The 22340-nt window shown below is 41.6% G+C and overlaps 1 protein-coding gene across 4 annotated transcripts in view; it reads right to left on the bottom strand.

Annotated features, from left to right (window-relative positions):
- Positions 1-22340, bottom strand: part of EP300 (EP300 lysine acetyltransferase) — a 130613-nt gene that overhangs the window by 54899 nt on the left and 53374 nt on the right. For all 4 annotated transcript variants that reach the window (XM_084616715.1, XM_084616716.1, XM_084616717.1 and 1 more), the window contains exons 4-6: positions 20851-21112; positions 19034-19147; positions 17486-17722 (exon numbers count right to left, since the gene is read on the bottom strand). In XM_084616715.1, the coding sequence (XP_084472841.1) occupies positions 17486-17722; positions 19034-19147; positions 20851-21112 (613 nt within the window). The remainder of the gene's footprint in view (positions 1-17485; positions 17723-19033; positions 19148-20850; positions 21113-22340) is intronic.

Raw genomic sequence — 22340 nt, 5'->3', positions numbered from 1 at the left:
CTACCTTCAGTGTTCCAGTGGGTAGGCAGACTGCTCAGATCAGACTATTGTGAGCTATGCGCCAGTTCTGTAATTTCACGGCTTCTGTGGAAAGGGAAAGAGAATCTTGCTCCCCCTTGTCTATTATAGTACATACTGGTCCTGCTCTCTGATTGGACTGATTGGCCTTGAATCATGAATAGAAAGTGCAGACAGGCATGCCTGACAGCTCTGAGTTTCAGAGCACTGATGTGTAAGGTGGACTCTTGGGCAGACCCTCTGCCTTGGACAGTATGATCCTAAAGAAGAGTTCCCCATTCAAAGACGGACATGTCAAACTATCACATGAGAAGGTAGCTGAACAGAACCCACGAACATACTTTTTTGGATTCCTCCACCATTCAAGGGAAACTAGAATAGGATGGGGATTAGAGACCTGAAGCAGGCTTGGAAGCAACACAGGTGCAGTTGAGCAGGAAGTCTGACAAAAGGTACATGCTGCAGGCATGATCTGGCAGTGACTTGAGAACAGATCTGAATTTGCACGATCAGATGTGACAGCGCAAGGAACCTAGCAAATAAACTCTGGTTGCACTGGCGTTTCAAATAGCCCCTATAAAAACTATCCTTTGTAAAGGCAGGAGGAAGGACTTCCTGAAGTTGAGCTGAAGACCAATACTGCTGAACAGAGACAAGGCCAAGAATGCTGCCAATCTGTGTAGGTATAATCCCTTGAGAAGCCAGTCGTCAAGCTAGGGGAAAGATGATTACTCACCATTAAGGAAAGTTGGGCAGTTACCGCTGCCATGACTTTCATGAACATCTGGGAGCAGTAGCTAAACCAAAAAGGAAGGATGAGATATTGGTAATGATCTTCCCCACCATGAAGCACAGAAATTTCCTGTGAGAAGGGTGTACTGCAATATGAAAACACATCCTGAAGGTTGAGGATCGGGAAGTAGTCCCCCAGATCCAGAGATGGAATGATGGCTGCCAGTGTTATCGTGAATTTCCGTCACTTTAATAAAAGTATTCAGCATCCATAGATATAGAATCAGTCTCCATCTACACTTCTATTTGGGAACAGAAGTCCTTGGAATAGAGCCCTCTTTCCTTGTATTGAGTAGGAACTGGTTCCACTGCTCCTAAACAAAGAAGTGGGTTCAGAAGAGGTTCATGAGAAGGGTCCCTCCAAAGGGAAGGGAAAGGGAGAATGGAATGGAACTGAATGGAGTAACCCAGAGTTGTTATAACTTCCAACACACATCTGTCAGATACTTTGCTCCCATGAGGTGTGAAAAATGGAAGAGATGATCTCCAAAAGGTGGAAAGTTGGGTAGCGTAACATGATGCAGCAAGAGGCCTGGATTGGCATGTTCGTGCTCCTCAATCGAGTCAAAAAGAATGTTTGGCTATCGTTGGGCTGCTGAGTTGAGGTTGCTGTGGCAGATGGTCCCTGCTGACCTTCTGAGTCTATCATGATCATCTAGTCTGACCTCCTGCACATTGCAAGCCACAGAACCTCACCCACCAATTCCTGTAATAGACCCCTAACGTCTGACAGAGTTACTGAAGTCCTCAAATCATGGTTTAGAGCCTTCACATTATAGAGAATCCACAATTTATGCTAATTTAAACCCGCAAGTGACTTGTTCCCCATGCTTTAGAGAGGAAAGTGAAAAACCACCAAAAATATCTGTCAATCTGGCCATGGCGAAAATTCCTTCCCAACCCCAAATATGGTAATCAGTTAGACCCTGAGCATGTGGGCAAGATCCACCAGCCAGACACCTAGGAAAACGTTCTCAGTAGTAACTCAGAGCCCTCCCCATCTAGTGTCCCATCACCAGCCATTGGAGTTATTTGCTGCTAGCAGTTGCAGATCGGCTACATGCCATTGTAGGCAGTCTCATCATAGAATCCCCTCCATAAACTTATCAAGCTCAGTCTTGAAGCCAATTAGGTTTTTTGCCCCCACTGTTCCCCTTAGAAAGCTGTTCCAGAACTTCACTCCTCTGAGCATTAGAAACCTTTGCCTAATTTCAAGCCTAAGCTTGCTGATGGCCAATTTATATCCATTTGTTCTTGTGTCCACACTGGCACCTAACTTAAATAACTTTCCTTATGAAATCTGGGGTTTATTCTAGGTGGTGCTGATAGACTAAGGAAAGCAGAGAATTAAGAAGGGCATGATCTCTGGTGCGATCTGAGATAGTCTAAACCTCTTTTTATTTGCAGGCATAGATATACCCAGAGAGTGAAGGGTCCTCCTGAAGTTCTCCAAAGTATGCAGCGAATTGTCTGTGGTGTCACTGAATAATTTTAGACCATCGAAAAGGAGGTCCCGCTATAGTGTTCTGTCGTCACGATTTCCTGTGATGTCCAGAAGCTACGATACCCTGTGCATTACTACTGCCATAGCAACGGAATGAGAAGCCTGCAGGGTTGCTATAGCCAAGAGCTGCCCTTTAGCAATGGCGGCTTGAAGCTGTTCTTTGTGCTTTTGTGGTATATGTTCAATTTAAAAAAACAAACTAAACTCGGTATAATTAGTATCACTATTTTGTTACAACTGCCTGACAGTTAGCAATTCAGAACTAACATAAGAACACAATAATGGCCATATTGGCTCAGATCAATAGTCTATCTAGCCCAGCATCCTGTCTTTGACAGAAGCCAGCGCCAGATCCTTTAGAGGGAACCACCAGAATGGGCAACTGATCAAGTGATCCATCCTCTGTCATCCAGTCCCACCTTCTGGCAGTCAGATATTTATGGACAGCCTGAGCACAGGGTTGCACATCTGACCATCTTGGCTAATAGCCACTGACAGAGGTATCCTCCATGAACTTATCTAATTCTTTTTTTAACTAAGTTACACTTCTGAATTTCACAACATCCCCTGGCAACAAGTTCCACAGGTTGACTATGTATTGTGGCAAGTAGTACTTCCTTAAGTCAGTTTTACACGTGCTTCCTATTAATTTCATTGGGTGACCCCTGGTTTGTACGTTATGTGAAGGAATAAACAACACTTCCTCATTCACTGTCTCCACACTATTCATGATTTTATAGACTTCTATCATATCCTCTCTCTCACCTCTAAGATGAACAGTCCCAGTCTTTTTAAACCCTCCGCCATACCTCTAATCATTTTTATTTTTGTTGCCCTTCTCTGTACTTTATCCAATTTAATACATTTTTTGAAAGCGGGCGACCAGAATTCAAGGGGTTGGTGTATATATACCCTATATAGATCTATATAGTGTCATATTTTCTCTTATCTATCCCTTTCCTAATGGTTTCTAACATTATTTGCTTGTTTAACTGCTGCTGCACACTGAGCAGATTTTTTCAGAGAGCTATTAACAATGCCTCAGATCTTTCTTGAGTGGTAACAGCTAATGTAGATCCCGTCATTTTCTATGTATAGTTGGGATTACGTTTTCCAATGTGCATTATTTTGCATTTACCAACACCAAATTTCATCTGTCATCCTGTTGCTCAATCACCCAATATTGTGAGATCGCTCCCTTAACTACCTTGAGTAGTTACACAATTTTGTATTGTCTGCAACTTTACCACTTCATTAAATTACCCCCTTTCCAGATCATTTAGGAATACGTTGAACAGCACTGCTCCCAGTACCGATCCCTGGGGTCCCTGCTCTATTTACCTCTTTCCATTGTAAAAACAGCATTTATTCCTACCCTTTGTTTCCTATCTTTTAACCAGTTACTGATCCATGAGTGGTCCTTTCCTCTTATCCCATGACTGCCTACTTTGTTTAAGAGCCTTTGGTGAGTGACCTTAAAGGCATTCTGAAAGTTCAAGTACACTGTATCAACTGGATCACCCATGTCTAAATTGGTGTTGATATACTCAGAATTCTAATAGATTGGTAAGACACAATTTCCCTTTACAAAAGCCATGAAGACTCTTCCGCAACGTATCATGTTCATTTAAGAGACTGATAATTCTATTCTTTACTATAGTAACAACCAATGTGCCTGGTACTCAAGTTAAGCTTACCAGTCTAATTGTCAGGATTGCCACTGGAGCCTTAAAAAAAACAACCAAAAAAACCAACCTCAGCAACACATTAGCTATCTGCCAGTCATCTGGTACAGAGGCTGATTTAAGCAATAGGTAACGTAACAGTTAGTAGTTCTGCAGTTTCATATATAAGTTGGGCAAGTACCATCCGCCTGGTCCAGGTGACTTATTACTGTTTATTTCATGAATTTGTTCCAAAACCACCTTTACTGACACTTGAATCTTGGACAATTCCTCAGATTTCTGACCTAAAAAGAATGGTTCAGGAATGGGACTCTCCCCCATATCCTCTGCAGTGATGGCCAATGAAAAGAATTCATTTAGCTTCTCTGCAACAGCCTTGCCTTTTTTGAGTGCTCTATTAGCACTCCAGCATCCTGTGGTCCCACTGATTGTTTCACAGGCATCCTGCTTCTGCTGTAAAACTGTAGAAGAGTAATCCACGTGAGCACTGGGTACTTTAAAAAACACTCTTGCCAGTAGGCAGCCCAGGGATCCCAGTATGTCCACTGGGAAGACTATATACAGTATATGTGAATGAAGGGGACATCCTGGGTTGGTTATACCAAGTGAGATGTTTGGTGGGCTCTGACAGTAGCAGCTTGAGTCTCTCTCCCCACAGGTCAGCTTCTGGATAGACTATCATCAGTAGCTAGTCAGCAGAATCCTGCACAGAAATCTGAGAGTCTAAAGTACTCGCCACTTCTTTATAGTCTAGTGAAGAGGCAGATGGAAAGAGGAGTAACTGGTATCTTTCAGAAAGTGCCAGTACTAGTGATATAGGCAGTCTCTGCAAAAGGTGGGATATAAAGGATAATACCAGTTGTGGTACAGGAATTCTCAAACTCCGAGGAGACTTTGGCTCTTAGAAATAAATGGGTCCTCTGAGAATCTCGATTCCTGCAGTACCGGGTGAGACAGCGTGTGATATGGTGAGTCCCAGCCATAAAGATGTGAAGTATCCAGGGTCGGACAACTGTATCCCTACCCGCTGTACTGATGTTCTAGGTACGAGCAAGACAGTGGAAGATGAAGAGTGTGCTGCCTTCTTACTAGAGTTCTTAGGATTGATAGTCTCTCACCCAATTTTGAATGGTACCGATGGCTTCTGTATCAAGTGGTGGGTATTGTGCACTCTGGAAGCTGACAAGGACTTAGGACAGATGATTTCTCAGTACCAAGACCACTTGAAGCTCTGTAGGGTGCAAAATCTCCAGTCTGGTAGACCTTTTAGAATGGTCTTTGTGAGGAGACCCGACACTCCTCTTGGAGGAAAGTCTTCCAGATTCACTCAAAGGTCTGTCCCTCAAAGTCCTAGAGGGTGAGCAACCCACAGAAGTTGTTTGAACACTGGTTGCTCAAAGGCTGATGCCCCTCTGGTTTCTGAGCCTGGATCTGAAGTGAGACAAAGACAGAGCTCCATCAAAAGGAGTCAATGCTTTATATCTGTCTTTCCTTGAGTGCCTCTTGAAGCTAGTGCAAAACTTGCACTTAGATAGTACACGTGTATCCCTAAAGCAGTGAATACAGCACAAATGGCTGTCACTCACTGGGAAGGGTTTCTGGCAAGTGAGAACATTTGAAACCTTGGGATATAGGCATATCCCAGAAGAGAAAGGATTTCCGAGGAAGGACCCCTCGTACAGGGGGGTGGAGGATGAGGAAAGTCCCGACCCATAGAAAAATGGAAAAATCAAAACAAGAACAAAATAAACTAAAAAGTAATAATGTAAGAAAAGATCTAAAAAATTGACTAGCAAAACAGAAGCCACGCTTAGGCAGGCACTACAAACTGCTCTGTGTCAGGCCAAGGCTGTTGAGGGCAGTTTGCCAGCAGAGCCCAATATATCCTCGGTAAAGGACTAGTATGCATAGGGCACATGAGCAAGCCAAATGGGCGCTGCTTCGAAAATCTCTGATTGAAGGAGCATGCACACCTCAAGTGGAGCACCAACAAGGACTCAAAGAATTATCATCTCCTCCTTTTTTGTAGCTGTTACATGTAACTCAAGCTTCTTACTTCCAGAGAGTTTCATAACACTGCATCGCCTACACTACATTAGTTTTCACTGCTTTTTTTATCTTTACTTTCACTTCATGCCATTTATACTAATTCTACTCTTGGGATGGTTTCCCAATAACACACACCAAGTCCCCTTCCTCTCCAGTTTAAAAATAGTCAAAGCACTAGAAAATATATTATAGGAAACAATCGCTACTAGCAAGAAGATGGATTGGGTGACAAATTACTTTTTAGCTATAATTTTTAAAATTCACCCCCAAAACATTTCATTAACAACTTCTGAAAATCTACCTGTTCTGCAAAATACACTAGCTCTTAGAAAACATGTTTTTCCACACTTATACCAACTCTCACTTAAAAAGTGAGCTCTGAAGCCGGAATTTTGTTTAGTATGCTTTACACATTGTAAAGCATCCTACAGAAATAATAATGACAAGACTTAAAGTGATTTAAACCTCTTCATGTAAAATGTCACTGTCTAAACCCTACGGCCTTATGGCTTAAATAGCAGCTGTGCAATTCAGGCTACACCATTCAATAGAAAATGGTTCATTTAGACAGGAGATGTAATTACTGACATCCATGGCAGAAATCAATCCCTTAGACTGGTACAGGACTCAACAAAAATCTAACCTCCTTCAGGAGTTTTAATAGGAACAGCTTCAGTAAATTTTAGATGCTACCTCCTGCAACCAAGAATCCTAATTTCTGTCAAATACCAGTAATACTTCAGCTCAAAGTAATTCCTTACAGGAAGAGTTTTGATCATCACTTGAAAGGCTCTCCTAAAAGCAGGCCTCCATGTGAGGGAAGGGGTGCATGCACAAGTAGGAAAGGAGTACAAAAGTTTCCTGGCATATAGTACAATAAGTGCTAATTATTGTTATTACTGCAGAAGTCAGCTACCTCTCTGCTTCGTCTTATACAATCATTTGTTTCTATTCCAAACAAATAGCAATCTAAGTCACAAACTCTTATTGCTAGTTGACAAAAAATGTTATCCCAGTTCCTTTGAAATACCAAGAGGAAGTGTTCTCAGTGTGAATCACTGTGTCCAAGAGGACATGAAAGTATCAGTCAGTTCACCATGTCAAGAGTGACTTTTCAGGGAGGATGTGCAGTTTAAAATGGAGACTAACTGAGGGAAATTCCTTTCCTCAGGATATCTGTATAAAATTCTTCTATACTCCTTTTCCACTCTATTTTTAAAAACTCTACTAAGGCAAAGTTACAATAAAAGGTTAACATACTACATCATACAGTACTTATTTCAGGATAAGTTTAATAGTCAAAAAACCTGGCTAAAGATTCCAGCTTGCTGGTTGGGGAGCCTCTTCCTCAAAGTATGCTAAAAAAGGGTAACCAAATTTCTACATAGATATCTCCTCTTCTGTATATACTTGATGTGAAGCTTTTCATTAGAAGCACTGTCCAGACTTTTCTGTACCACAACTCTAAAGAAGTCCTATTTTCCCAATATGCAATACAAAGTCTTGTTGCTAACAAAAAATATATTTGCCATTCTGTTTTTAAAATGGAGATCCTTGACTGGAATATAAAGTATTCAGGTTAAGGGATCTCAGGGAAACTGGCATTTTGTTATAAGACAAAACCTGAATAATTTCCTCCCCAAACCATCCAATTCCTGGACACAACACCACATATGAAATATGTTCCCCTTTCCCCACAATCCCTCCAACAGAATACATTCCTGGTAGCAAAAAATATGATGGATCTTAACCGGAGTCAAATGTTATCTATACAGTAATTTATAAAAATTTTCTTTGGGAGCTACACAAATTGAAGATGTACATCACCTCTTCCATATGAAGATCCACTCACCTAGATCAATTTCTTTGCCCAAATCCCTCTCCTGTCTTGTCATCTGGGTTGTTTTCCTATCAACATCTTTTTCAATCAAAATTGTACATATCTTAGAAACTGAACTTTTTGTTCACACTTGCTCCTGGGTCAGCTCCTCAAAATGTGGTTAAAAGGTCTAGATAGAGCAATCTTGTATCCAGAGTTCACAATAAAATGTTTGATTTGTAAATACTGAAATATGGGATCTACATATTATTTACATTATTACGTATCTCTTGGTATGATTTCAAATCAGGACCTAGGAACAGCTGTCCAAATTGAGTAATCTCAGCTCTTACCCACAATGAATAGTCACTTCGATATTTCCTAGGGATAAATTCATGATTACTAGTGAAAGTAGCTAAGGAAAAGGCTTTGATAACAGGTGCTTAAAAAAATTATCCAAAGCTAAGGTGGTCTGGATGAAAGGGTGATTTTTTTTATTTTTGGTGACCTAAATTTTGTTATTCTTTGAGTGCTTGTTTATGTCCATTCCAATGTAGGTGTGTACTTGCCCCGAGCACGGTCACCAGAAAAGTTTTTCCCTCAGTGGTATCTGTTGGGTTGGCTCTGATTCCGCCTGAAGTTGTGCTCTCATAGCACTGGTATAAAGGGCTCTGCCAACTCACCACCCCCTCAGTTCCTTCTTACCATCTGTAACGGTAGTTTCATTCCTGCTTCTGCAAGTACTCCTCAGTGGACTTTCTCTAAACTCTGTAGAGAATTTAAGCCCACAGCAAGAAGGATAGAGATGCTAGATTTCACAATATTCTCATCAAGACAGCGCTCTGACCTCCGTAAGAGCCAGGCCACTGGGACTTGGCACCGAGTACTTCGGCCTCAGTGAGAAGTGCCCCAGCCTCACTTTGAGACACCCAGCAGAGTTTCCAGTCGCCGGCACCAATGCAAGATGCTACAACTGCATCTAAGGAACCATGGCACTATCAAATATCTCCAGTGCCAAAGAAAGATGCACCGGCGAGACACTAGGCGTTGTTCACCCTCGCCAGTGCCTATGAAGAAACAAAGGAAGACAGACAGATGGGCTGATCTCCAACACGGAGATCAGCAGGACAAGGGAACACTGCCAGGGTGAGACCTGGGTTGGGCCACCCTGAGATGCCGACAACCCACGCTGTGCCATTGACTCTGGTCCCAGAATGAGAGCCGTTGAATCCAGCACTGATAGACTCATCAACATGAGACAGGTCAGAGGTCCAAAACCCAGCCAGTGTTGTCGATGCCAGAGGCCTTCACAGCAGCAAGGGACTTACTTGTGCTGTCAGTACCAACGTTCCTGGCTCTGCGGGAACTGTCAATGGCGGCACTGACATGAAGGACTTCTGCAGGCTTGAGGCCACAGATAGTTTCAAAGGGGAAACCAGCCATGATGGCACAACCCAGGCCCCACCCTCCCAGCACCGCTCACCAGCGCTGGTTGGCACTGCTCTACCCCAGTCTCTAGAGTGATCCTTGGAGATGGACTCTTAAGCAGAGTCCTATGTCTCACGGTGGAGCCAGCAATTCCAGTCTAGGCACTATCCCGCCATTGACCCAAGTCAAAGGGTGCCGCCAGGACAGTGGCAGTTCCCCGTATAGTGACCTTTTTGGAACCTCTGGGCATTTCCAGTGCAACAACGGTCCCATTCCAGAAGATCATATTCAGTGGCTTCAGAGCCCAGACTGCCACCGCCACCAGAGCACGATCCAGGCTCCAGTACAGAGGCCGGTGCTGTATGTTGGGAGATGGCACCATGGGATTCGGCTGGAGCTGAGGACAAAGAGTAGGGGTTGGTGCCTGTCCAAGCATCCACCTCCTTTTCCCTAGATAAGGCGGTCATGGAGACTGATGTTGCACCCCTGCAGGAGGATTATAAGTCACCCTCCTTAGGAGCTCTTTATGTATCTCAGAACCTGGAAATCCAGGCACTGATCTTATTCATAGAAAGGAAAACTACTCAACTGCTAGTGGCAACTGCAGGCAGGATGTAAGGCTCCCCAGTCTCCGCCCAGATAATGTTATGGTGGATCATCTCCTGTATCCGCACATGCTATGACCTGGCAAAAGTCCTGGCTCTGGACCTAACAGCACATTCCACAAGGGTACAGGCATCTTCAGCTGCATTTGTGGCACAGGTTCCCATCCAGAACCTCTGTAGAGCAGCAATGTGGTCTTTGGTCCACACTTTTGCATCTCACTATGTCATCACTAAGCAGGCCAGAGAGGATACTTTCTTTGACAGAGCAGTGCTACAGTCTGCTTGTCAATCAACTCCGAACCCCTGTTCCTACACTCGCTTGGGAGTCACCTACATTGGAATGGATATGAGTAAGCACTCAAAGAAAAAATAGTTACTAATCTTCCATAACTGTTGTTCAAGATGTATTGCTCATGTCCATTCCAAAACCCTCCCTCCTACCCCGCTATCAGAGTTAGCCAGCAAGAAGGAACTGAGAGTGTGGCAAAGAACAGTTACAGAAGATTAGTAACCTTTTTTTTAAGACTAAAAGTTACTATAGCTGTAAGTGGGGTCCAGTCTTGTTCAAGTTTTAAAGTGCTTGGATGGTCTATTGTTAACCCACTTGATCACATTTTAATTATGATTCATAATAAGCCAAATTAGGGAAAGCTAGCCCACCCCACTTGGTAGGCTTATCAAGAACTTTAGAACTCACCCTTTTTCTTTTGTGGAGGAATTGTTAGAATTAACATGATCAAATTTAGAGTTCCTATATAAATGCCTGCCAGCAACAAACCAGACTAGTCAGGATGAACACATCTGGTCAAATTTTAGCATCCACATTAAATTTAAGCAATAGGTATGTATGATGCACAATTGGCAAGATCTTTTCCTTCTTTAGGAATGGCCACAATTTTTGCCTCTTTCCATGAATCTGGTGTCTTGCTCCCCTGCAATATACAGCAGAACTTCAGCATTACGAACACCAGAGTTACGTACTGACCACACCTCAGTTGGAACCAGAAGTACAAAATCAGGCAGTATCAGAGAGACACCCCCTCCCCCCCAAAATAAATCGCAAATACAGTACAGACTGTGTTCATCTACTAAAAAAAAATAACGGGAAAGCAGCATTTTTCTTCTGTGTAGTAAAGTTTCAAAGCTATATAAAGTCAATGTTCAGTTCTAAACTTTTGAAAGAATAACCATAACGTTTTGCTCAGAGTTATGAACAACCTCCATTCTTGAGGTGTTTGTAACTCTTGAGGTTTTACTGTACCATTAATCAATTCAGTGACAGTAGGCTTTAGTGCTCTAATACTCCACAGGAAACCCATCAAGACCTGGAGCTTTACTGGATTTTGAATTCTTAATTACAACTTCAACATCCTCTGCAGCAATTAGCTTACCAAGAATGGCCATATCATCCTCTGAAAGCCAAGGTAGCTTCACACTCCTCAAATGCCTGTTTAAAAGTTCAGGATTTGGAGGTTCTGAAGCATACAAAGATGGAAAAGTTAATAAATGTTTCAGAGATCTATTTGATGCCAATTTCCAAGTCTCCCTTTTTATTTCTCATCAGAGGGATGGCTGATTTATCCTGTTTCTTTTTTTACTTGCTGGCTAAAAGCCTATCAGCTTTATTGCCCTTTTCATAATATTTTTATTTAATATATCTAAGTGTTTGCTCAGCCTTATCTATCTGTAACGGGTTAATCTTCCCTCTTAATTATATTCTTCTACACTTTTAGATCATATAGATTTAGGTCAACCTTCTTTAACCAAACTCTTCAAGAGCTCTCCTCTTGTTGAGGTAGGATTCTCTATTTATAAGGATACCCCTCATTACTGACTTTCCAGCACTCAAGACGACATTTTCAATTATCCCTTTTTTATTCTGTATATTCTTGAAAATTTTCTTCCAGGTCTTGAATTCTATGGGGGTGGGGGAAGGGTCACACAATAAAGCTCTATTTAACATCTAGGCCTTTCATTTTTCCACTGAGTCCCAATCTCATAATCTAGTACATGCAGCTAGGTGCACAATCAGACCAAGTTATAAATCTCAAATTAGTTTTTTTGACTAAATTAGCAAAGTCCTAGAAGCAAAAGTCATATTAATCCTGGAATAAGATCCATGAGTAACAGAATAATATCTACAGTCAGATTTACCATAATTTTAATTCTGAGACCCAACTTTTGAATATAATCTTTTCTATTAAAACATAATTTAACACCTGCTTCTGTTCTCTAATCCCTCTTTTCTTTCTCTCCTCCCTTCCTATGAATTCCCCCATATTTACCTCGACCCCGTGGCATTTTAGTTCTCTGCTGGGGGGATAGGAGGAAGGTGTTTGTTAACCTTACCCTTCAGCTCATTTATTCTACCCTGACCGAATTGGCCCTGTCAACACTGTTTCTCCACTTGTGAGGTAACTCCCTTCTCTTCATGTGTCAGTATATAATGCCCGCATCTGTAATTTTCACTCCATGCATCTGAAGAAGTGGATTTTTACCCAAGAAAGCTTATGCCCAAATAAATCGGTTAGTCTTTAAGGTGCCACCGGACTCCTCCTTGTTTTAGTGATTTCTTGGTGATTTGTGGCACTAATGCCTTTGATCCCATTCAGATTGTTCTTGATCTGATTTGCCTATTCCCATGTCCGTAAGTACCTCTTCCCCCACTTCCTGATCTGAGACAGACATACATACATCTATCCTTCCATTTAAGGAACAGTCTAAATGGAATCCCCAAGTGTATCTTATATTGTTCTTTCTAAGAATTGTGGTCACATGGTATAGTTCTCTTTACTTTCTAAGGACTGAGATTACCAGATCTGGGAAAATCTGTATGGGCTGGTTAAGAATCATCAGTGGTTCAGCTCCCTCCCTCATTGCTCTCAGTGTTGTATCCTTGTCTTGATAGTAGTGTAGACAGACAATTGCATCTCTTGGTCTGGAGCCTGCGGGAAGCCTGGGGAAAGGGATCTGTGAGCCCTCTCAATATGAATGTAATTCTTATTGCCCAGTTTTAATAGGTCATGGAAAATATCATCCAATGTGTCCAGAATACCTTTAAATCCTTATGTTATTCCTGTGTTCTCTACTTTCCATGTCCTCTAGCTTTAATTCTATTTCTTTTTCTCTGTTCAATTCCAATTCTTTCACAGAGATTAATAGTGCTGTCCAATTGCTCATTTAATCCTGCTTCCACATCTGATATTTTTCCATTAATCTCATTTCATTTTTTGATATCTAATGAAAGCATGGAACTCTTCCCTCATCTCCTTATTCATCTTTTGATTTCTAACAGCAGGTCCTTCAGGTCACCCTTTGTGACTGGGGCTTCACTACCCACCTCCACAGTCTGTTTGCTCGAAGTGGAGTTACTCTTTTTCATGGACATGTCTTCATTCTGGGGGGACAAATCTTTGTATTGGAAGATTCCTTTCCCTTCCCAGACATCTAGATCATCTTTCCTCCTTGCCTACTGTGCCTCTCCCCCAAGATGGTTGTCACCACACACTTCTACACTACCTACCTGTGGCTACCACTGCCACACTTCCTCCCCCAGCCACACTAGTACATTTTTTATTTTTTTTTTAAAATAAATTCTGCAGGCTGATGGCACTGGATACTTTTGCTGAATTTTCTCCCCCAGAAGCTGCTCTCTGGGACTGGGATCTGGCCAGCTCTCTTCACCCTTCTTTTTCTCTTTCCAAAACTAGCTCCACAGATGGTTATTCACATTTAGGGCACAGATCTTTTGATTCAGACTGGCTTGGTTCTTTTTATCTTCTTAAATTGTTTTCGTTTCCCCTCCCCTTTATTGCAGAGAGCTGGAGTTAACCACCATCTTGTTTGCTACTTTAGCCACACTCCCTCCACTAATTTATAAAGTGTATTGTGTATCATAGTCCAGGACTAAGTTCTGCCATTCAGATAAGCTACAATTCCATGGACATTCACTCTGGTGATAATGGCAGATCTAAGACAGGAGAGAGTTACAAGATACAAACTGCCATACCAAAGAAAGCCATGGTCCATCTACACTGGTACACTGTTTGACAAGAGCTAGTGCTGTCAGAGGAAGGGTTCCTCCTCTTCTGATCAGTTAAAAGTTTCTGTAATAGTGGAATACTACAGCATGGAAGAAGGACATTTCTTTCTAATCTCAGGTGGTGATCAGCTCTGAAGCCTGAAGGTTGTAATTTTTCTAATGTTTAGTTGCAGATACTAGTCTTAATCACTTGTGTAATGCTATTTTGAATCTTACTATGCTATCTGTCTCAATATTCTTCTCTAGAGTGTTCCACGTATGGGATTATGTGGGGAAAATCAAGGAAGTGAGGAAGCCGGCAATAAAAGAGAATCATCACTGATCCTGCTGATTTAAGGAAGTTTCAAAGATTCCCAGCCCTAGCAGCTTTATCTTTCACTGTTAAGTTATTCCTGTGCTATGTCTTTGACCCACAGAAGTCTCTTCACACAATTAAAATTTCTCTTGGTTTTACTGTCGTTGCTGCCTTTAATTTCACCCTTTACCCATAATAAAACAGAAAGACATTTGGTTAACAGGAGTGCTCACTGGGTCTTCTGTAGTCAGTCTATTTTTATTTACTGCCATCATTTCTCTTACCCTCTCCAAGTAAAAAGCAAGTGTTAAACTTCTCAATTCCTCATCTGCCATCCTTCATGCCAAGGCCTGAATTTGTTAGCCTTTTACAGACCCATTCTATTTCTGACAAAACTGAGCACAGCATTTGAGGTGAGGTCAAACTTATCTGACAAATCTGCATGAACATCAGTATTTACCTCAGTGAGTGGCTAAGTCAGTAAAGAATCCATGTTAACTTGCAAAGCTATTCAGAAGGCATGTCGGCTGCTCATAAATTATGACTGGGAGAGGAGAGAATACCAGGAACTGACAATCCCTGATTTGAGAAGCTAATCAGTATCTAAAGAAGGGTGACATTCACAATAGGACTACATAAAGTTGGAGTCCCAAGTCTAATCAGACTCCCATCATAGTGCTGGCTCTTTAAAAATGATATTACCACCATGAATGGTGTATTCCTACAAATTTGTGTGTGCTTGAGAGGGACATGGGTGAACAAATCAATGACAACTTGTTTGAAGATGATTCAATTGGCCAATTTCTTGAGAAGACCTTTGAAATTGTACCTCTTGACACCACCAAGAAAGGAGATTTTCAGAAGTTTACCATTTTACACATCAAGCACAATCTAGACAAGAATTACTCCCCCCTCTTGATCAGCTCCAGACTGGCTAGTCTTCATAAATGCTATTCTTTACAGACTGTGGCAGAATATCTAAACAGCAACAATCATTCACAAGTATTAAAGATACTAGTGGAGGAGGGAAAGAGGAGTTTCATCTTCATGATGTACAATGGTTTGAAAGTTTAAGGCTTCATGGTTGGTGGTTTTACTTCAAAAAATTTTGGTTTGCTGGAGGATTTTTTTTTCCCTTTTAGAAAGAATCGGAGAACTGAAGAAAGTCACAGCTCTCATCTAAACGGGTTGTGGTACTCAAAACTTTCACAAGGAGCTTTCCTTCCAAAAGTCTGATGGGAATCTGAGTCAAACAGGTATTATAAAATGATGAGTTTTGTCGTCTGGCTAAAAATCTCTTCCTCTCTTAACTGGTCAGGTTTCAGTTTCTTGTAGGATAACATAAGACTAATCATTCAGGCTTGATTCTCCCAGCAAAAATGCCAAAACAGGAAAAAAAAAAAGGGGGGGGGGGGAGACACACTCTTGCAGGCTACCTTCAAAGTCAAGTAAAGTATCCTTCAGCCATCTGCAAACTACAATGGCATTTTGCATTTATAGAAACGAGCATGAGAAAGAAAAAAAAGGTTTGTTCTGATGAAGCTATATTGTATATCAATAGCAAGGCCAAGCATGAGAATAAGAGCAGACCAAGGTTGAGAAAAATCAACACTAATCCAGGGCAGAACTGTGTCCTTTGGTGTTATCTACAGTCTTTGTATTCAGAAATGAGAATAGCACAGATTGGCTAAAATGAAAATAATCTGAGGAGAAAAGGAGCCACACCCTGAGGGATTGCAGTCTAATTTCTCTCCACTAATCCAATAATAATAATAAAGAACATGAATCTCAACAGGCTCTCCAGAAACTTCAGAGAGCAACTGTCCTCGGAAATAGGGTTTAGCTCTAGCACACATTTCTCCTATGACTAAAGAACAGAAAAATATTCTCCAGAAAATAGTCTAGAGATACGAGGAAAGCCAGATCAGAGTGGGTTGGGAAGACCTTGATATCCATCAATTGAACCTTAAACGCACCACATAGGTTACTTCACAGAAAACAATAAAATTCTGCTTATTCTGGGCTTTTCACCTGGGTAAAGACAACCAAAGAATGGCTATGCTAATCTCAAAGCATCCATTTAACTGTCTTAATTTGCATTACATTTTGTTTTGTTAAATGAAGTTACTCAAATGCACCATCTTTATTTGCGAAGAAGAATCACACTGGAGTGGTATGAAGCAAATATTTTACTTTTGTGTACTTGCACCTACTGCAAGCATGAATGTGTATGGACTGCTACAGGGCCACATGAGAATCTCATCTCAGTGTATCACATTTAAAAGGTTTTATTCTGAAGTGTTTTAAAGATACACAGCTATGTCTTTTTTTTAAAGTTGTACATGAAAGCACTCTTGAGTTTGGGGCAACTGGAGGGAGGAGCCCCAGGTGTTGGACAGGAGTGGCAGGAGGCCTAAGAGGGAGAAGAGTTGGGGAGCCATTACCTTTTCCCCTGGGCTTGAAGAGTTACTGTTAACTTCTGGGACAAGGGAACATTCCACCTCTTCTCTTCCCAGAGGGGAGTCTCAGGAGAAAGCTCATCTCACTCTGGGGCCCCCTGCTTCCCCTCTCCCGGGCTGGTCTCTTCCTATTACCATTCCTTTCTCATTATACTGGGGCAGGCCTTTCTGGTAGCAATCACGCGCTTATGTTATTTTGTCTTGTTTTATAATGAAAATAAGATCACAGCAGTATTTTAAAATACTGAGCTTAAAATTGCTGAAACTTTATTTTAAGCAGTAACCCCAATTTTTTTTTCCAGTTCAGTTTCAGGTCAGGAGGTAGGACAAAATTCTGGTTCAGGTTTGGTTCTGGTTCGGTTCTGGTTCAAGTAAAAATTCTGGTTCAAACTGGTTCTCCGGTTCCAGTTTGACTCCCTGGGTAGCTCAGATACAAGGTAAGATCTCTAAGTACTCTTTGGTGGTTCTAAAATAAGCAACGTAGGGACAGAGAACGATTCTAAGCATCTAAACAATGAGTTGAGGAGAGCAATTCCCTATTTAGCTCTTTCAAATTTTTAAACACTACAGAACAAATGACAATGCTGTAAAATGCTTCAATCTGCATCTGATCATGAAGTCATACCTGCATTCCAGTATTGTGCAAGGTGTGAATATACACAAAACAGTTCTGAAACAAAAATACTTAAGGAAATCTTGAAGCATTTTCGTATCATGAAGCATGCATTAGACAAAGCACAGAAGATAGCTGCATACAGTTTGTATTTTAATACTTGAGTGTCAACTTACTCATGGGGTTCATAGGGCGCAGACCCTGGGGTGACTGCCCTTGCTGCTGATTCTTCACTTGAGCCTGGGATTGCGTCTGCATCTGGTTCCCTTGATAGGTCAGTCCAAGGGCTGCATAGGCCCTCTCAATGGAGCTAGGGTCAATCTGACTGGTAGTGTTTATAGAGGACGTAGTCTGTTGCCCTACCCCTACAGAGCCAGTATTTGCAAGTCCTGCGGCAGCTCCCCCCAGTAATGCTGGAAAAGACAGATACCATATCAACAAAAATGTCAGAAACTGAGACCAAAGAAAAAGGTAAAAGTGCACAAAATTTCAATTGTTGGTATGACCAAAATATACCCTTACAAGAGCAGTTACATGAGCACCCTGGTCAAGAGAGTCCACAATGCGAAGTTTGAGGAATTTTACCCTACCACAATGTACTACTTTCACTATGAACTGGGAACAGTAAATTTACACTAATATTAAATGTACTGGACATGTCAGTTTGCTTTAACCAGTTTAAAGCTCAAACAGCACATAATCAGATGTTAAAGGCCCGAGGAGCAGAGTCCTCCAGATTGCTCATGGAATTCTTTATTTCTCTCTCTCTCGATACAAAGTTTCGGAACAGAGGTAAACAGCCTAGAGGACCAGTTGTGAGAAAAGCACAAAGTAGCAAGGAGAATGGTTTGGGTTTTTTTCCTGGAGGGAATACTGGGAAACAGAAGCATTGGGATATTTAGACAGGAACAACAAGGGAGAGTCAGACAGCAAGAAAAATTTTGGGCAAGTAACATCAGGAGAAGGATGGGGGAGCATGCTGGGACATAATGCAGAAGCTGCCAAGGTAAAAAGAGATGAATTTATGTAGAATATTCTTCACATGGCAGAAAAGTGTCCGCTTAGAACGGGAAGAAGAGGGGCTGGTCAGGTGAGAAGCAGAAGTTACTTTCATTCAACCTTAGCTGAAGGTCAGAAGAGTATGTGGTAAACCCTACAAATCTTTTGCTCTAATTACACATACAGTGTTCTGTTATCAGGGCATTTATAAACCAGAAATTTTAAGAATTCCAAAACTAGACTTTGAATTCAAGTAGTATATAACCTGGCATAAGTATAACACTGTAATATCATTTAATACTTTCATATTGAACTGAGCAGGCAAAAGTTCTTAGAACACACCACTTTTTAATCTTTAGTGTGCAAACCCCACTTTCACAGTTCTGACAAGGATGAAAATGGACATGCCCAACATTTCTTCTCTCAGAACTACCAGCCCTTGGGCTGCCCCAGCATCATGCTGGCCTCCTCTCTCCAGCTAAAAAGGGCTAAATTAAGCTATCTAAGGGGGTTTTCAACATTATATTGGGTACTAGCTAGAGAAAGAGGGGATATTCTTCCAAAGCAACATGAAAATCCTTATCCTCACGTGTTAGTTCCTGGATGACACGGCAGCTCTACTCTGATCCATACTCTTAGGGGCTTACAATAACACAGATCTAACACTAAACATGACCTTTTATGATTAATCTAGCATGCAAAGGCTTGAATTGCATGAGGCTTACACTGTTGGTTTCTTTTGTCCCCAGCATTTTTGAGAGGCAAACACACAGGACAGTCATGTCTTGTACAATTCTTCCAGTGCGAGATGATTTGTCGTGAAGATGCGCAGTGTGCCACTAGGAAAGGGAAGAGGAACAAAAAATTTTAAAAAGATAATTTTACATTTTCATTTCTCCACATGCTTCTCTCTCATGCCCATTCACATGTGCACACGCACACAGGACCATCAAGTCATGGCTCTATGAAGGACAACAGCACAAAATATTTTAATCAGAGATGGCAGAGATTCATTAAGGTATCTGGTCTAACCTCTTACCAGGACAGGATTTAGAGTGTTTTCTTTGCAGAAAATAAAGAGGTCTTACAGTTCAGTTTTGTTGCTAAACAAAAGTTAAGGTCCTTTCCATTAGGTTTATATATGCCATTCTGCTCTCCTTTCTCATTTCTGCTTTTAAATTTGAATTTAGTGCAGGTGAGAGTTTTCAGAATAAAAATCGGAAATCGAAGCATGCTTACACACACACGCACCCATCCATACCCAGTGCTCTTAGCCAAACTGTCCCATGCCTCACCTGAAGGAATCAGTTTTGGGGGCAGAGGGGATTTTTCATGTTTGCTTGCTGTCCTTGTCAACAACCCCAAATGAGGTACAAGTGTCAGAAGAGTGTGCAGTTGTCCACTAGCCACTACAGACTGTTTCATCCTGTTTCTTTTCCATCAACTAATTGTACAAAAGCCAATGAATAGCCAGAAATCTGCAACAACTGTCATTGTTTCAACTTTCTCCCAGGTCAGTACAGACCAGAGACAAGAGGCTTCAATATTATTAAACCAATCCCAAAACATCCACTTTCCTAGGTGTTAATTCTTTCATACTTTCAGTGACAAAAAAATTCAAGGGTGTTTACCTAAGCCTTACTGCCGAACTTAAACTGAACTGTGTAGAACTGTAAGTAAGTTAAAACAAGACTACAAGGTATGCACAAAACATGGGTTCCATTTTGACCCATTATTAACTACAACATGAAGGACAACTGCTCCACAGCCAAAAAGGGCATATAAAAAAAGTGTATTCCTTGATGGCTTATGTTTACCTTTACTCTCTAGGAAACTACCATTGGAAGTCTTTTAATAAAAGAAGTGGTCAGGACCTTAATTTTTCTTAGTCATCCTAAATACGGTACATTTCCAGCACCACAGTCTCCAAACACGCATATGAGGCACTGGATGCTTAATGACTCAAAATATAGCACTCTCCCCTCTGAACCCCCAACATCAGCTACTGCAGCACTCCCTTGGCAGTTTCCAAACTAAGTACTGTCAAAGCTGACCCTTTACCATGTGAGATCTGACAATATCACAGCCAGAGGTCAAATGGCTGTGGGCCATTGTTAACAGTTACAGTAAAGCCTGTCTTAGAGACCATCTCTGAAGGGAGACCACTTGTCACTGCAAGACTACTTGCAGAGGCCATAGAACACCACTGCTCTCTGGTGTGCAAACCTTTGAAGAGAGACCTCCTACAAACAACTACTTTTGCTAACTCTCACAAGTGATCACTCTTGGTAGGTTTTATTGTATTTCAGGATGGGGACAAAACTTGAATGGCTATGCCTCTGCATCACAAAAGGTGCTTAACCCTTTCTTTTCTTAGCATGCAGATGTGATCATGGAAGCATCCTGCTGTCAAAACCCCCTTATAAGCTAAATTCCCCAGTGTCTATAAGTGAGAAAAATTCTACATCATCTCCTTCATGGAGTCCTGTCCAATCCTATATTTATTCTTGTAAGCACACTCACATGCTCACTCTCTACTTACCCTGGCAGGATTTGCCAGCCTGGCAGTGGGTCATGTGGTTGAGGACATTCTTCATGGTACGGCAATGAGGGAGGTTGCATTGTCGCACCTCACCATTTGCCTGTTCCCGCCGCTGGCACTTGTGAGCATGTAAGAGGAGAACGAGCTGCTGCTGAATGAGTTTGCGTTTTTCTGGGTCTGCTGTAGGTGCACCTGACCCCATTCCCTGGGGAGCAGCTGGCACCATCCCAGCTTGCTGAACTTGAGTAGCCTGCTGCTGGCCCTTGAGGGAAGTGACAGACACACACAAATTAAAATCAAGTCCCTTTTTAAAAAGGGTCAATTCACTGATTAGCTAGATTATACACAAAATCACATCATGAATACAATTTTGCATTGAGAACTATATCTTCCACCTACCTTTAACCAATGATTACCAGAATTAAATATTTATTAACACTGTTGCACACTGGTATTGAAACTCGTTGCTGACAACAGTACTTTCAGCCTCTTTCTTCCTCCCCCACCCCCTTTTCCTTTTTTTCTACCTTATCTATATGATTTTCTTAAGGCCACTTCAATTCACACACACTTTCAGATTGACTTGTGAGGCACACAACTTAAAGTCTCATTAAATATGACTAGATTTAAACTTCATTTTTAAAACATCAGAAAGAGCTGTGGGTGCAGCTGTTTAAATGTAAGATAAATCTAACAGAGAGAAATCCTGTAGCACTTGTACAATTATTTAAAGAGGTGCTAACAAAAGAAGTCCTCCACTTTTGAAAGCAACAGAGTCGAACTGAAGAGGAGATGGCTGGGAAGTTGCCTAGTCACAAAGATTTCATGCAGGCATACAGAACACAAAGGTTCTACCTATTCTCTACCAGAGATGCCACACAAACTTCCAGGTAGTGCACAGTATAATTAGCCTAGACTGTGTTGTTCCATTTAGCATTTCCTTCAAATGACCTGTGATGAGTTCTTTGCAGGGCTCCTCTTTGTGCCTTTTCAACGGCAAAATCTGAGGCTTCTGATGGACTGTCTACTTCTAATTAATTTGATGTAATCTCTGATGAGGACTGAAGATTTTTCTGGGATCTTCTGAGATTCACTATCTGTGTGATCTTGTCCCCATGGTTTCTTTAGTTGCTTTGAATAGCATTATCAACATCCTCCTTCCGCAAAAGGAGGAGAGCAAGGTTAAGGGCACCATTAAGTCTTAATGCTCAAGTGCTGCCATTTACTGGCTTGTTTGCAACCTTTCTGTTTTAGGCAGGAGACTTGGGAAGGTAGTGTTTGTTTCGTTCTAGGTGCACCTGGATGTATAAGTCATCTTAAGCAGGTTTAAGTCTGAATTGAAGCTTTCTGAAGAGGAGATTGTTCATGACCCTTACTAGCACAACCCTCCTGATGTTTTGACATTTGGGCTACCTGGCTATAGTGGTCATGCTGGACCTTTCCAAGGATTCTGCAAGTACAAGAAGTTGCTTCAGAAACTATGCCTACAG

The sequence above is a fragment of the Lepidochelys olivacea genome (assembly GCF_965140295.1).
Source record: "Lepidochelys olivacea isolate rLepOli2 genome assembly, chromosome: 1".
Lineage (NCBI taxonomy): Eukaryota > Metazoa > Chordata > Testudines > Cheloniidae > Lepidochelys > Lepidochelys olivacea.
This window is presented reverse-complemented; position numbering and strand designations above follow the sequence as displayed.